The sequence below is a fragment of the Chanos chanos genome, chromosome 8, assembly GCF_902362185.1.
Source record: "Chanos chanos chromosome 8, fChaCha1.1, whole genome shotgun sequence".
Classification (NCBI taxonomy): Eukaryota; Metazoa; Chordata; class Actinopteri; order Gonorynchiformes; family Chanidae; genus Chanos; species Chanos chanos.
The window spans coordinates 32,720,731-32,738,087 of NC_044502.1; the positions used below are offsets into that span (position 1 = coordinate 32,720,731).

The window sequence follows — 17,357 nt, forward strand, 5'->3', positions numbered from 1 at the left end:
ACACTTCACCATTAAAGACAACATTAGAAACTGCGCGCACATGGATAAGCCACTGTGATACCAGGTATTCTGGTTTTAGTCTACTATCCATGAATGCAGAAAAGAAAGAAAAAGACAGGATTTTTAATATAAAATAAACATTTTCTGGAACCTTTAATCAGGTGTAAGGTTTTTTTTTTCCTGATCCACACAAGCCTTCGTATCAGCATTATGGCATATCGATCATATACAGGCACAAACCAAATGCAAATAAAAATACCACTCTTAATAAAAAATACTGTACACGCTGGGATCATGCCCCATTCTTGGATTTACAGAATATACAAAATAACAGTTTGTTATGAGCTTTTAAGAATCTGGTTGGTGCATTTAAAAAAAATGCTTTCAAGTTAGATTTGAGCTGCATCTGCCAAACGACAGAGAGCTCCAGCTGCGTTGTTCTGATGAACTGAAAAGTCTCTGTTTCAACCTGACTGAACAGCTGCCTTTCCTTAAGGTTGCTGGTGATATGGTTAATATTGTCAGGTCTCAGGAAAAATTAAGCTTTAATCACATCAGGTAAACAACTCCTTTTCACTAGCTTCATTTGTGCATTGAGATAATAGCTTCTAAGTGGTGTATTTCTGCTATTCATTAACAGAAATCATAGAAAGTCCACCCAGTGGACATGGCCCCATGGGTTGAGGGAGTTTTTGGCTGATGCTGTGAATCTGGAGGTCAGTCCTGTTCTTCATCCGTCGCTGACTGCTGTTCTGTGTTACTAGCTTCGTCCTCAGAGCTAGCCTGACGAGCTGCAGTGTGAAACAGTCTCATAAGGTCCCGAAACCTCCTGGAGACCTGTTGTGGATAGAGTCATTAGACGCTGCACAGGGCACACACAATTCTACTCTAGCCTCAATTCTCAAGTGAATGCACCGTTATAGACCCCGTAACCAGTCTACCGAAGGAAAAAGAAATAGTGCAAGGGCATAATATTAAAAACAAAAAAACAAAACAAAAACACAAGGACACGTCTCAGACTCATTACCTCACTGGGAGTCTTGTTGCCTAGTTGCGCAGAGACAGCCTGGAAGGTACTCTGACTGGCTCCTTGTTGTTGACAGGCAGTTAGGATGACACGATCAGCCTCCCTTCAAGCCAAAAAAGAACAACAGGGGAGAGCATATAAAACAACTGTGAACAAATTCGCCTAAAACTTCTCATTTCACTGCAGTAGGGAACTTTCACTGCAAGGTAAAAGCCAGAGAAAGAAGCTCCAGGGTTGTGTTAATGATCTCTTCTCACTAAATTTACTTTTCAATCTTCTCACTAGTTCATGACATGATTTCAGTAGCAGCAGCCTTGAGTACAGGAATACTGCTCATTCAGACCAAATATAGCATGAGTGAGTCAAATGAAAATTTAAAAAAAAAAAAAAAAGATCTATTCAAATTGCTGGAGAAATGCTCAGTTACCTTTTAATTCAATAAACCGATGACTATAAATACCATACCAAGACAATGATTTGAGCTTGAAGTTGAATGAATTTTATTTGAGTCAGGTGAATTTCTCACCTGGTCCAGAGGATAACCTTCTCTCCACTGGGAGTAAGGGAGATGTTTTTGGCACAGACTGGGGTGTCTGAAGTAAGGTTGGAGCGGGCTTGCTGAGGAGTGTCTCTCTCCTCTGGAGCTGAAGCCTGAGGCTCTTCCCTTGCGGCTGGATCGTCCTCATCCCTGCGGGGCTTTTTTGGGGAAGGATGGTGTTCCCCCTCTCCCTCCTTCCACTCATCTTCTTCTTCCTCCTCCTCCTCTTCTCTTGCCTCTGGGTTAGGGAGCGGGTCTCCCTCAGCACCATCCCACACTTGCCCTTCTTGATCTATGACGAGGGAAAAGCTTTTACTAAAAGCTTGTATGTGTGCGTGCATGTGTCTAACCTTGAGTTTTCAAAATTCAGCATTAATACTGGCTTCGTCCAACTGTGCATGAGGAAAATGTTTGACAATGTCATGAAATTGAAAAAGAAAAATTTAACATTCATATTGAGAATCAGTGATTGACAAAGCAGCACAACTAAGAAGAGATGTACCAGGATGGGGGCTATTGGCCCCACTTTCAGACTCGTCTTTGACCTCCGCCCCCGTCTCTTTCTCTTCCTCTCTCTCCTCTCCAGCTCTCTCCGTGAGAGGATCTGATGTGGGATACGAGGGGTCACGGCCCTTCATCACCTTGGAGACGTCAGCGCCCTGAGGGACAAACAGAGATGAGCAATGCATTTTTTGAGGCTGGCGTCAAGTTTTAACCTGTGCTTAAGCAGCTTGTCTATATTCTGTGGTGTGAGGTAATTTGAAATATATATTTGGGCATTGGCGGTTTGGGTGTATTCCTCTTTTCCAAAATTCGGAGTAAAAAAAAAAAAAAGCAGAAATTTACCAAATAGCTGAAGAGTATGAACTGATTCGGTACCTTGTTGCTATGGCAGCGAGGGCATCCTTTCCTCTTGTGTCTCCGATGCTTGCCATCATGGTTGGAGTCATGACAATGGCAAGAGCAGTCTTTATCTGGCCAATCACATTCCTGCTAATAGTGTATGTTCAGTTCAGAGCAGAGCATTGCAGAAAGACCAACTAACATAGCATGTCACCATTAAGCTCTAGACAATTAAGTTCTGGACCAACCTTGTAAGGACCCAAATCCTTCCTCCGCCTACTCCTGGCTGTCATTGGTGGGATCTTCTGAACTTCTTCCTCTTCCTCCAGGTCAGGGAGGGTGACCTCCTCAAATCCCCCACATGTCCCTGCTCCCAAACTGAGACCATCCACGCCATCTGTCACACTCCCTCCCTCCTCTGGCCATGATGCCTCCTCAAACTGCCCTGGACGAGCTGGGGTCGGCCGAAGCTCATCAAAAAACACCCAGAACTCTGCCTGCAGGTGTGTGTGACCTTTCAGGAGTGTGGCCATCTGTGTTTTAAGCTGATATCAAACAAAGCATTTTGATCTAGTTATGTACACTGGTAAAAACACGAAAGAACATACATGAGGGCAGTCTGAGAGTTTAACAGCTTTTAACAGAGTTTAACAAAAAAGGACTCAAGGAAAAAAAAAAAAAAAAAAAACACTGATTGGACTCCTATTTGCATGAAAATGTATTAACATTCGATCGAGTACACCAAGCTCACTAAAATGCAAATGCTGTGACACTGAATGTAAAACTATAGGGAGAATCAATCACTGGTTGCACCAAGACTTTTCATCCTTACTTCTTCTATCCCAGCTGGACTGAGGCCAGGGCCACCCTGTAGTGCTCGTACAATCTTCTGGTAATGTGATGGGTTTTCTCCAAAACTGATCTCCAGCTGCCTAAGGAAGCGCCGACTACGTTCAAACGCCTGCTGTTCCTCAAACTGAAAAGCACGAGGAGAACATGTTCACTGATCTATATCATAATTTCTTCAACTGTTATCTATAACAACAGATTCCAAGTACATTTTACAGATTCACATTTTGTGTGAACTTTTCGAAAACTCATGTTTGATATGGCCTAGTGAATTCCCCCTCTTACAACCTCCCCCACTAGTCTTTATGCAAATGTAAAAGCCAATACCAGTCCACACTCCAAGGCCTGTTCAGGTAAGAGGAAGGCAGCAAAGTCTCTGAGGAGCTCAGGCCAGTCTCTGAGCAGAGGTTTAAGCTGGAAAAACAGGTCCACTGCACTACGTCCATCTCCGCCCTGCTCAAACTCGTACAGAAGCCCCAAAAATTCCTCCATCCTCCCCGGCACATCCTGCAAGGCCTCGCGCACCTGCCCCGCCAATGAGAACCAGTTAAAATGTAATATTTTAAAATTTATAAGCAATGTTTACGTGTTGCATAGAAGTTAATCATATTCAAGCAAATTACACTCTAAGTGGATGAATTGAAAGGGATCTACAACAGCATTAAATCAGATTTTATTTAAAAGCGTTAATTAAAAATGCATTGTCCGATGAAAGCTGGAACGTTCCTCACCCTGTTAAGGTAAGCCTGGGCGAACGCGATGTCTTTGCTTTCTCTCATAGGGTCGTTATCAAGGATGTGGTCGTCATAGAGCAGTAAAAGTTTGGAAGCATCCTTGCTGCCCCGTTCTTGCCGTCGACTACGCCGGAGACTTCGGGAGGGGCGTGCTCGTCCTTGAGAGGGATTTTGACACCATGAGTATGAAAAAAAAAAAAAAACCACAGATAGCACTTTGACCTTAGAAGGTGTGCCAGAACATCTGGCTCCTCCATTCATGGTTAAAGCACATACACTTATAGCTAACACGATAAATGATTTTGCTGAGTGTGTGTACTAACTAACTCAAATTTAATAGTTGTTTCTGTTTAATAAAGTGGCAGACAGAGCAGTCAAATCGAATCACAAGTCTACGACTGACCTCTGCCACGCCCGGCTCCTTTCCCACTGGTCTGTGGGGGGTCATCTTCCTGAGGGACGTCTCCTCCAGGAAGCTTACTAGCATCTCCTTCCCCTGCCTCAGACTCTTCCCCCTTTGTCGCACCCTCCTCCTCTTCCTCAGAGTTCTCCTCCTGGGAGTTCTGTGACAGTTCAGGGGAATTGGGGGAGTTTGGCGAGTTCGGAGAATTTGGAGAATTGTCCTCTTCAGAATCCCCCATACCACATAATCTTCTTTCGGATGCTAACCAGGTCAACTTTTCCATGGTCTCCTGTAGCAAATTCAACAGAAAAGAAGTTGTTTATGGTGCTACTTTACTGCAGGCTCCTGATGCTAATGAGCCAAAAACAGCATTTGTGAGCTTTAAACTGGTACTAACTAGTATTTAAACTAGTATTTCTTTTTGAAAAATATAAATGACTTTTTCAGGAAAAACAAACAAAAAAAAAGAATAGAAACACAAACCTGCAATTCAGGCACAGAAAGCACAGACTCCTCAGAAGCCGATGACATCACTTCCTCCTCATCTTCATCCTGAGTGAGGTCATCAAAGTCCTCTTCCTCCTCTTCATCCCCTGGTCTCTCACGCTCGCCATCTCCATCTTTCTCTCCGTCGTTTTTATCATTACCTCCATCCCTCTCTCCACCATCATCACCTTCCCCTGCTCCTTGGCCCATTCCTCCATTCTTCTCCTCCTCTCCATTTCCATCTTTCTCTCCTTTATCACCAGCTTCACCATTCTGATGTTCCTTTCCATCACCTGCCTCCCTCTCCCCCCCGTTCTTCTCTTTCTGCTCCTCTCCACCTCCAGAACACTCCTGACCCTTAGCTCCAGTGCTCAGTATGTGAAGACCTGGTGATGGACCTCTCTGTGGGCCACAGGTAAGTGTAGGCAAGGCCACTCTGACATGGGCCTGTCTACCCTCACCATCCAACTTCTCATTTTCACTATCACTCTTTGATATATCAGAATGACTAACCAGCTCCTCTACTCTCCCGCCCTCCTCATTTCTTCTTTCTACAGGCTGTTTCCATTCTTCCTTTCCCTCTTCTTCCATCATCCTCTCCAGGGCGCCGGCACAGCTCCCTAGACTAGACACAGGGCTACCAGAGGATTCAGATAAGGTCAGAAGGGTGCCACCAAAACGTGCATCCTCCTCTTCCTCCTCATTCTGTCTCCATATCTCTCCGTCTCCCTCCTTCACCTCTGCCACCTCTCCTTTCAACCCCACATTGCTTTCTGCTTCTTCTCTGATGCTCTGTGAAACGGTTTCTTTAATAGGACATTCAATTAAAGGCAGTTCCTTTTCCGAAATGCAGATCTCTTTGTTATTTGGCACAGATACAGTTTCTTCCACCACGGATTTGGAGGTAATAGCTGACAGTGCTTTCAACTCACCCTGTGGGGATGGCACTAGTACATTTGTGTCAGGTTTTTCAGCAGTGAAGGACATGGGTTGATTTGATATCAAACTGTGTTTGGGTACCAGGATAAAGTGCGGCGTGCCCTGTATGGCAGTCTGAGCCAGTACGTACTGGGAACTGTCCAATGGTGAACCAGATAGGGCTGAGAGTGCTTCAGATTTCATAGCTAGAGTTATAGTACCTGATTCGAAAGGAGTATTACCAGGTTCCCCTTTCAAATCTGCCAGACTAAGACCCCGACAGTCCTGCTTATCTACTGCTGGATTGTCAGGGCTGGATTTAACATTGGGAGTGAGAATGGCAGATGAGGTGTGAGAGAACACTACTGGGCTAGACTTCGGTATGACGTCATTGTCATGTGGTTTGGGTTGTGTGACTTGGCAAGGGTCTGCGGGGATAGGACCAGATAATGGGAGTTGGGAAAGTTTACAAAGCTGGGAAAAGTCATGGGTCAGATGACTGACGTTCCCTTGAAGGGGAGAGGTAGAAGAGTGTGTCTTGGCCAATTCATCCACAACAGGCTTATGGTGGACACTGTTGGTGACTAACACAGAAGGCTGTTGTTGGTTAATAACAACCACAGGAGCTTGTTTATTCTGAACAACACTTGGAGTCTCATTGGCGACTGTAACTGGTGAAGCTGTAGGAGCAATACTGCTAAGATGTAGCATATTCACTTCACCGCCTGCAGTGACTGTGAAAAGCTGAGGGAGTTCAGGTGTAGGTTTTACTGGAGCAGGTTGGATGGGAAGCAGTTTTCTGGGGATGATTCGTTTTTTTTGGGAGCTCTGTATTCTTGAGCACTGGTTGCACTACACATGTTGTAACTACCCCCGGGCTGTGGCGAGAGGTATCGTGAGACACGGTTGAGGGGACCCGAAAAACAGCAGGAGGCAATACCGCAGGCGTGTCCAATGGGACCCCACATACAGGTTCCTGACCAATGTACTGAAGATTAACAGGGCAAGTGCCATGTGCTGGAGTCAAAGGGGTTTGTGACAGTGGAACAGCCCCACTAATTGGAGTGCAAGGTGCTTTGGCCAATAGGATGACCCTTTGAGGAGGAAGAGGTCCACGAACAGTGGTAATGATATTTACTGAGCCCACAGGACCTGTGGGAGCTTTTGCCAATGGTGCAAGGGCCGGACGTGCAAAACCGCGAAGAGGGCGGGGCTTGGTGTTCTGTTTTTGGTTTGGACGCTCCACCCTGAACGAGGGATGCAAGCGTAGATTAACATTTTTGGGGAGTGACGGTGGGTAGACAGTTCCCTCTGGAAATACGCAAGAAGGTGGAGACTGAGCTGACATTGTGTCCAGTGTTGCCCCCGCATTTTGTTGGTTGTATTCCAGCACTGCCTTGTGGATACACGGTAAACTCTTCTGTAATGACAAAATGTGTGTTGTTAGTACACTTGTTTACACCACCTTGTCAAGATCACATAGTTTAACAAAGTAAGTCAGTGGACAAATGCTGTTGGGGAACAGCTTCACCAAAGATTGCCATACCCGAAGCCAGTTAGGCAAGGTGATCTCTTCTCTCTCCACTGGAGGGCGCTCTTCTCCAGGCAAAACAGGCGAGCATGCAACAGGCAGAGGAGGGACCACCTTGTGTTGACAGTAAAACTGTGAAACAGAATCCGGCAAAGGTTTTAAGCCAGTGAGATAAAAATCTTCACACACTTCATGAGAAAACATTAATCTTATCTCAGTAAAAACCCACGTAAAGTAACGACAAAAAAGAAAAGTGTTGTTATTATTTCTCACACCTTGATGATGTTATCTGAGGCACGGCTCGAGCACATGTCATGAACACGGATCCGCAGCTGTTCCTGTTTCTTCGTCCGGATAAGATATCGGCACATGAGGTGGTAGGGAAACTCAGTTTGACTGAAGTGTTTCAACCCCAGGACAATCAAGCTGATGAGTAAGAGACAAAGCGACATGACCTTGAGCATGGCTCACTGCACTCCCAAGTGTTTGTCACTTGCTTCATATCATTCATACGGCCAGCTAGTGTCAAAGTGGGACTGACCTTTCACTTTCTGGGGTTGTTTGTGAAAAGGACTTGTTTATGACATCAATCTTGGGAAATGACTCCCATGAGTGAGGTTAGCAAAGCTGCGTTTTACTGTTTAACTGTAAGTGCACCTACTGAGTTTAAATGAGCCTTGAACAGCAAACAAATATTTTAAGAGAGAAAAACATGTGTGTACCCATCTTCTCCCTTAGTGTATGTGGGTTTGGTGCGGGGTGGATGCAAAGCTGGATCCAGGCTACAGAGGGGCAGCAGCTCAGGATACATGAACACAGGCCGAGTGGCCAGCAGCCAGGCTATCTTGGGTGGGAGCAGCGGATACGTTCGCACTGTAGAAACACACATTGATACAAATGTAATAGCTAATAACTACACCCAATGATAAACTCACCAAATACTGATGGCGGGAGTTGTAGTTATAGACATTTTACCACGCAAAAGGGAAAACGTGCTCTATGTCTCACCGGCATGGGAGCGTGTTGGTTTGGGTGCAGGGATGAGTGAAGAGGGAGACTGTTTCAGTTCCTCCAGCAGCTCCAGAGATGGCTTCAGGTTCCATGCCCTGAAGACACTAAGGAAGCCTGGGTTTAGAGCCGCACGTGCTTGTTCTGCTCGCTCCGCAAACGACTGCATCTCCATCTGAGTGAGGGAGCAGAGCCCGAGGACGACGGGTGAGATGAAGGAACAACACAAAACTTTTGGAGAGATGGGGAGTCAGACTGTGGCAAAGCTAGAGCTTTAGATATAGTGGGAAAGGCAGGCCAACACTGAGCCATGCACAGGCATATTAAACACTACAAACAAGAGCTGGATGACCCATACATTTATGCACTTCTCTAATATGGATCACTAAAGCACAGAGAACAGAATAAGGGCTAAGTTCACCCCCTTGAGTTCTAATCATATTAATGTTTTTAAGGTAAGGAGCACAACACTAACAACTTTCTATTAGAAATTAATAAAATTTTCTTTTGACTGAGAGCAAGCACACATCATTGCCCTAAACAGTGAAAAAATGTCATTTTGATTATAAGTATGTTTTTCATAATTTTTTGTGTCCCAAAATGTTTAGGAACATTCCAATACTAATTTACTAATGGTATTGTAAAGATACAAAAAGGGTAAATTTGTAGCTCTCCTCCTAGTTTGGTCTGGGACCACCCCAGTGCCATAGAACAGAGGACTCACCAGGAAGAGTTTGGTTGTTTCAGCCTCATTGTGAAGAGCCTCCACTGGGGAGCTCAGCATATTCACCTGCGTCAGGAGCTGGATGTGCTGGAGAGGAAGAAGAGAGGAGGAGGGGAAAAACAAACAAATAAAAAACAAACAAACAAATGCTGCTGAGCTCACGGACACACTGACTTATCAGACTCTGAAGCTCCATTACATTTCTGTTGGTTTCATCTAAATTCTCGTTCTTTTCCAACCCTGTTGACTTCATTATCATTATGGTTTCTGCCCTACAGGTCTGTGCTACTCACTCACCTGTTGAATCTGCTGTTGCAGCTGCTGTTTCTGTGGAGACGTGAGAACCAGGGCATTCTCCTGAGTCAGCAGCATCATCTGGGGTACGGCTGCGTTCTGGTCCGTCTTGGCTTGGTTCTCTCTGCGCTGCTGCAGGGCATCCAGCTGCTCTCTGACTGTGCGTCTGCATTCTGTCAACATGTTGGCTAGAGGCTCCTCAAACCTACAGAGTGTAGAAGAGTGTTGTTTTACCCATCTCAGTGTTCGATATACATATAGAAGATGGACCAAACATGCATTTCATCATTTCTGAGCCTTTCAAAAGATGAGGTGAGAAGTATCGAGTTTACCACACTGAACATGACATTGACCATGACTAGCATAACTGCTCATGTCATATCTTAATAAATGAACAAGGAGATAGATCTTTCAAAATAAACCAAAATATGAGACAGGAACTGGTCAGACGTGTCAACAAAAAATGCTTATACAACAGTGCTCCTTGCTTGAGCTTTAACAACCCAGACATGCTTCTTAATTGGGGACAGTAAACAAAACAAACAAACAAACTAAAAAAAGACACATGCCTCCATTTCAACAAGTTCACTGTGAGATGGGGGGAAACTCCCTGTCATTCTCCAATTGGGTTTTCCATGACCTTATCACATACAATGACATTTACCAGAGAACAGGGCATAGCAGACTCTGGAACAGGCTCTGTCTGTCTTCCCTAATGAGAAATCATTAGAGTCACTCGCACACACCGAACTCCTGATACTCACCATGGGATGCTTCTGTTCACATGGAAAAAAAAAAAAAAAAACAGAGAAAAAAAACAAAAAAACAAAAAAAAACAGAAGAGACGTCATGCTGCCTCGTTAACATTTAAAACCCCACATCTTTGCAAAGATCACTATCTGTACCCAGCTAACCGTGACGCAAATACACTTTACCCCATCATCCCACTAAACACTTTTCAACAAACAAAGCAATTATCAGAACAGACGTATATGCCTTCACCTGTTCCTTCCCTCATCCCTTTCTTTTTTTGGGCTGAGCAGAGTGACTGTGACAGCTTCTTTCTTTCATTTTTTTTTTTAAACTAGCAGGGCTCTTCTTAACAGGGAGCACTCAGAAAATGGCAGGTACACACTGAATTTTCTTGAGGACAATAACTTACAAATGCTTAAAAGGATTATGACACAAACACTAAAATCAAGACAGATTTTTTTTTTTTTTAAATATCTGATCTTTCAATCTGAAACAACACTGAAAGTCACATCAGCACATCTTCTCTGAAGCTCTTTTATCAGTGACAAATTTAAAACATAGCAGCTTGACCAGAAACCAAACAAGTGACCATTTTGTAGAATAACAGCAAAGAAATTGTTGAACAAAGCTTTTCCAGCTATAAAACAATTTTTACAGGAATTTTAAAATCTCAATTTATTAGTGGGTGTCCCTGAAAACCAGTATTTTATCTACAGTATTACACTGTGATTACTGACTATGTACAAGTCCAAGGGCTGTCACATTACCTACACATGCAGTTACTGTATATGAATTAATGTCATATGTAAATAATTGCATGTAAGTAATTATTAAAGGAGCCTCCTTTTAAGGGAAATAGGATTTAATAGGACTAAATGAACAGGAAGGTTCTGCCTGTTCAGTGTGAGAACAAATTGGAGCACAGGTTGTGTTCAGGTTTACAGGGTTGAATGGGAATGGTGTTGAGCGCTGGGGGAAGAGCAAGGTGTAATATCATAGGGGGGTGTGTGTGTGTGTGTGTGTGTGTGTGTGTGGAGACTGACAGCGCTGGCCGGCACACAGCTGCCATCTATTCCCGTAAGTCTGCTTTATTTCCATCTGCTGCCTCGATAAGGCACGTTCCACACACACACACACACCCCTTTCAACAGGAGACACAATTAGGCTCAACACCTGTATGATACACATAGAGACACACACACACAGTGTGTATCAATGTATGTGTGTGTGAGAGAGGGAGTAAGCGTGTGTGTGTGTGTGTGTGTGTGTCTGACTGGTTAGTGAGTGCTGACTGAATGGCTTTGTTACTGCACAGTGCAGGTACTCAGTCTCATGACTCGGGACGGAGAAGAGTGGCACTTTACAGAGCATCTCTCTGCCTCCCTACCCAAACAGACACAGCACCTCTCTGCTGCCCTGTCCCAAAGGGAGGATTGTTTGTGTATACATGTGTGTTTACTCCACAAGGCAGAAAAACTGAGTGCCTCATCTGAGTGTTAAATGGGCTAACGCCATCCATAAAAAAAAAAAGAAAAACACAAGGAAAACTCAACCAAGCATGATCGTTTTTCAAATCATGGGCCATTTGCACTCTCATACAGACTGGTCTTAGGAGAGGAGACCTGGAGGTAGCCGTGCTGCATACGTGCTTAGAGGCACATTCACTTAGTCATTCACTCACTCAATCACTTTCTCATACACCGAGTGGCAGATGTAAGATAGGACAGAATGTCAACAGAGAGGTGGTGTGTGTGTGTGTGTGTGTGTGTGTGTGTGTGTGTGGGGGGGGGGGGGGGGGGGCAATTTGTTTTTCTTGTCTAATGATAAGAACAGACAAGAACACCGTACCGAATGGCTTGTGGAACATTGAATTTGGGAGCTCCCGTCTGAGGCGCCTCTTCGTCCCTCTCCTCGTCCTCTTCGCGCCCTTCTTCATCCTGTTCGTTCACTCCTAACTCATCCTGGAACTACAGAGAACCGGAGAAGAAAAATTATGGAAAGGACATCAGAAACACAGCAGGACATTCAATGCCAAGTTCAGCATCCCTCTTGTGTCTGTTAAAACCCCTTCTCACCGTCTCAAACAGCTCCTCCATCAGCTCATTCACTTCCTTCTCTGCGAAAAGAAAAAATGAAAAAAGAAGAAAAAAAGAGTTATAATTAAGAAGTGGGAAATTTCACAAAGTATTGATGAGATGGTACTATTCCTCATAAATCATCACCAGAATTTCTGGGTGGATTTCTGACTAAAAGTAAAGCCCACCGGTTGCATTTTAGAACATAAAACATGACAGGATCGTGTAGTTATGGCCTACTGGTGATGCGAACTGCACGGTCATTCCGATAGTCTTCCAAGTCGGGCTCGTCCAGGTCTTCCAGGAAGTTGTATTCAGGATCATCGTCGTCGTCACCTTCCTCTGAAAAAGAGAGGAAAAAAACCAAGAGTTTATTATCAGCAAACAAAACCCCATGAAAATATGACCAAAGTTCCTGACGTCCATTACAAGCCAGACGTTTTTATGGGACTGAATGACACCTTTTTTTCTCTCCGCACCAGCTCAAGGGACACCTAAGGTGCGCTACATAAAAGGAGGAAATAAGACAGCTTCAGGAAACTCACAGAACAGGACTGCAAATATTACACATACGCAGTCACACACTGAGTCAATGATGGATTGAGTGAACTGTTCTACACAACAGGCTGTATGTACATAAGAGAGAGAGAGAGATAGAGCAAGAGAGAGGGAGAGAGAGAGGGAGAAAGAAATAGCACTGTCTGTTCTGTGAGAGGGAAAGTACAGTGCCAGCACACAGTCACTCATGATGCGGAGAAAGAGAAGTGGGGAAAAGGTCAGCAGAACATAAACATGTGAGAGCAAACAGAGAGAGAGCCATTAAACTAGTGATCCACACAGAATACACACGCACTCTGAGGAAGCCATTAGAGGCTTTTCACTGAAGAACTCTGAAGGCTATTCGTCTGAGAGCTTTGGTGAAAGAGACGTGATTAATCCGCCCCATTAGCCGACCAGATCCACGGGATTCGCTCACTCGCATATTAAACCAAGTCCCATCTGCAAAACCTTAATGGCCACCCTCACATATAGATTGTCCGGTAATCTGAAGGTAAACGAACGTCTGACGCTGGTGATTTCATCCATTACAATAAGTATCAGAATTGTCAGAAAACCAATTGACCCCAAACTTGCAGGATGCGCAGTGTTTCTGCTTACATCCACAGTTTTATGGACCGGCCGTGCTGAGATGCGTTCATAAAAGCCTTACGGTCGTGTCTTTGCCCTCTGACCTTCGTTCTCGATGTCGGATGCCATGAGACCACGCAGCCACTCGCTCCACTCGCGATCCTCCAGCGTTGAGCCACAGTCGTACATGTCCGGCGTGATGTCGGGAGCTTGGAGCTCCGCCTCCAACCTGCCCAGCGGGATGTCCCGCAGGGGACGCTTGGAGCGGGTCCGACACGCCACCAGACTGTCCTCTGCCTCACTACCGCCACCCAGAGTCTGAGGGTTAAACACAAGTGGTGATGAGAAAGTCAAGACAGAAGCTAACCTCACCTCAAGAGCTGCCCCAAATCTAATACCAGTCCTAAAACATCCTGAAATGTTCTTGCTGAGTGTTGGCGAATGCTGGACTTACTGTGAGAGTGTATCTAACTCATTAAGTGCGTCTCTGGTCAGCGTGTGTGGGTGAGTGTGTGGTTGGTGGCGATGGTGGTACCTGATAAGGTTCCATACAGATAGGGCTGAGCTCCAACTCCTCATCTACAGCGTGAAGTTTCTCCATGAAGACGGAGTCAGCCGCCCTGGCAGGCCGTGAGGAGTCACAGGACTGCGGAGGTGGAGGAGGTCCCATAGGAACTGCCTCAACGCTCAAGTGTCTGAACGGTTTGGGCTTCAGAAAAAGAAAGAGCGATGAGCGACAGCAATCAGGGGAACCCCGCATCACTAGGCCTGAAGCATCATTGGTTAAAAACAGCACTGTGAGACTCGAGTGTCATGTTGAGGAATGTATAAGAGATACCTGTCTGGGGCTGTTACTGTTCTCGTTCTCACACTCGGGGGACTCCTGGAGCGGGGTCCTGGAGCGAGATCTTCTGCTGATGCGCGGAGATGATGCTGTGCTGTCCACATCACTCTCCAGGAATGTCTGCCCCGAACACACACTCTGTCACTCAGAGCCATCCGTTAACATTCATTTAATACGAGTGTTACACCCGTACAGCACAACAGGAAAAAGTAGAATATTACGCACCTCCTCTGCAGTTTCGTCCTCTTCATCCTCATCAGGGCAGTACTCTTCATCAGATGAGTCCTCTTCCTCCTCCAGAGGGATGTCCACAAACTGAGGGGGCTGCAGGGAGAGAAAGAGAGAGAGAGAGAGAAGAAACGGAGAGAGAGAGAGACTAAAAGTGTTGATAGATTCAACAAACATGACTTAAATGTGAAAATGCTCGGTGCGTTTTCAGATGAGGTACCTTGACTTCATTGGGCTTTTTGATGGGTGAAATGTTCCAGGTAGGAATACCCTGGAGTATGAAAACAGTTTGAAAAAGTTTGAAGCAAACACGTATGCACAGGCATGGAATCGATCATGACATACAACAAGCCATATCAAGAGAATGAGAGCTAAAAACAAAATTACTCACCACCCCTTTCTCAACAACCTCTTTGAGTTTGGAGCGGGTCATCTTGGGCTCCTGGGAAAGAAAAAAAAAAAAAAAGAGGAGACTGACTATAGATATCATTAATAGAAATGGTATTTCTCAGCAGTCGTGATTGCTGTTCTCAGTAAATCTTGGACCCCTTTCACAAATGTAGTTTTATCCACAAATATTCCAGTAATTTTCCGGAACTGGGTCATGTATGAATGCGTGCTGGAATCGAAACTGTGGAAGAGTTGAATTTTCCAAATCAAACCCAGTGACTTTTCTGGAAGGGTACTGGATGGGCTCGAGTGTGAACAAATCTGTAAGACTGCTGGATAAGAGGATGACGTTATTTGTTATATGTATCTCTGTGCTCAGCTTTATATTCTTTTTTTGCTTCTCTCTGATTTATCATTCAACCTTTTTCTAATGTCATGAATACGTCTTTGTGAACCCTGTATCATATGTAACAACATTAGTTGTCTACAAAATATGCTGCAAATTAATTTTGACAGCAAATCAACATTTGATACATCTGTTCACCCATCACTTTGTTTAAAAAAAAAACTGCACAGGCTAACATCACATCCTGCCTTTTTTGGGATTTTCATATCATGTGTGAATATTTGTGCCCTGGTAATTTTTCAGGAACGGGGTGCAAGTGTTAAAGGGGGTATTTTCCAGCATTCCAAGAATAGTTAATCCAGCAATGTTCTGGGTCTTATGTGTGAAAGGGGCTTTATTTTCAAAGTCAAAGCAAAGCACACAGAGAAAAAGACAGCGGTTGGCACTCACAAACATTGGCATGTCCTGGGTGTCTCTGATGGCTGCTTTCATCATAGCTACAACATGCTCATTGGTAATCACCTCCTGCAGGAAACAGCAAGAAACGTTTAGTCCGTACAGGACTCTTACAAACAACCTAACAGCAAAGGGACCATTCACATTAAATTCGCCCTAGATAACTGCTTAAATATCAAAGCCAATCAGAACTCACATGAAGGATGTTGCGGACGTTAACAGAGGTTAAATTGTGTTGTCGTGACTTGATTTCCAGGTCCCGGTCCAGCTTGTGTAGGTCTTCCTCCATAGGATCTTCCTGATAGGTCAACTCCACATCCTTCTCAGATCCTGACTGAACCTCTTCATCACCACTTGCCATCAGTCTCTTTGGCTTACCCCTATTCTTCCCCCTCATTGGTTTCTGCTCTTCACATCTCTCCTCGTCTACACATTATTAACGACACAAAAATGTAAAACAAAAATGCATGAAGCTGTATTCACTGTTGTTTGTGTTTGAATGAGTTGTTTACAATCATTTATCTGTAACTACAAATCATCACCGTGCCAGCTGTTATACAAAAAACAAAAAAAAAAAACTACACTAATGTGTGAAAACACATGCAGACATGGTCACATATCACAGTGAACGAAATGGACACACACCAAGAGTGATCACCAAACCAAGCTCAGCATCTTCCTCTGACAGTAACGGTGATGACACAGAGCTGGAGGACTGCTCCCCATCTTTTCCACTGTCAACATGACCTGCAAAGAGGAGCCATCTCAATTTATCACACACACCGTAAGACACAAATACTGTCCGCTTACATTCACACCACTAGCAATTCTTAATCAGTGATTATCCCCTTTTACACTCATTCCAGATTAAAGACAACTGCTTTTCATCTATTGCCACAATGTACCTGCAAATGTGTTCAGTTTCTGGCCTTGGCACTTGAATCTAGGAGACTGTCGCCTGGGAGATGATGTACTGTGAGCCAGTCTCCATCCCTTCCTTTTGGTGGGAGTGGAGACTTTCCTCTTTCCAAAACTGAGTGCCACATTGGAGGAGATATCTTTATTGAAGAGCTTTGAACGGACAGATCTGGACTCTGGAGAGCCAAACTTGCGTTTCCGGCCCAAATTCATCGTGCTTGCGGGCCTGTCAGAATACATCACACTCAGTGATATTTTACTATTAAGAATGGACCGAACCAAACCTGGTGAATTCAGGCAGGGTCTGGTTAAAAGTCAGTGGTTGAAAAAAATATGAATTGCTGTCATGACCTTCCAACTGTGCTGATTCTGTCAAGACTTCATTAACAAAGAGAGAAGCAGTAATGAACTGACACACAGGGCTAAATAAACTGACTTCAGCAAGCAACAAAGCCTCTGTCAGATATCGCCTTACCAGCTCTAACGAGGCACTGATGACACGATTTTAATGTATGTTTAATGAAGTTGTGGAATAATTATCTCGCCAGCTCACCCCTTTGTTTTCATTCAAATACACTTACACTGTGGTGCTGTGAAGGTAAACAGCTAAGACAGAACTTCAAGACCGTTTTTCTTACGCTATACATTTACGACATGTTGACACATGTGGAATCGTTTGCTGGACAACGACATTAACTGGATGATTCAAATTATAGGGCAATTTTCCAAAGCTCGTTAAGTGTTAGCTAGCTAGCTATCAAATCTGCATTGATAGATAACTAGTTGTGAGCAATAGGGTGGCTCTAAAACAAAGGCGACATCTGAAATAAATTTGCAACTATGTAAACTCTTTAAACCGAGGTA

At 44.4% G+C, this 17,357-nt stretch overlaps 1 protein-coding gene across 1 annotated transcript; it reads right to left on the reverse strand.

The window, feature by feature from the left end:
* Nucleotides 1-717: 717 nt before the first annotated feature.
* Nucleotides 718-16,706, reverse strand: gon4lb (gon-4 like b). The gene is given in 32 exon segments (XM_030783112.1): nt 718-837; nt 1,028-1,130; nt 1,554-1,857; nt 2,068-2,224; nt 2,445-2,558; nt 2,657-2,953; nt 3,241-3,384; nt 3,585-3,782; nt 3,989-4,149; nt 4,395-4,683; nt 4,878-5,500; nt 5,813-6,617; nt 6,619-7,218; nt 7,345-7,461; nt 7,605-7,755; nt 8,052-8,202; nt 8,338-8,512; nt 9,062-9,148; nt 9,359-9,560; nt 11,957-12,075; nt 12,184-12,224; nt 12,424-12,525; nt 13,416-13,629; nt 13,847-14,020; nt 14,150-14,275; nt 14,381-14,479; nt 14,604-14,654; nt 14,775-14,825; nt 15,570-15,644; nt 15,772-16,001; nt 16,221-16,322; nt 16,511-16,706. Coding segments are annotated over 32 exon segments (6,378 nt in total).
* Nucleotides 16,707-17,357: the final 651 nt, after the last annotated feature.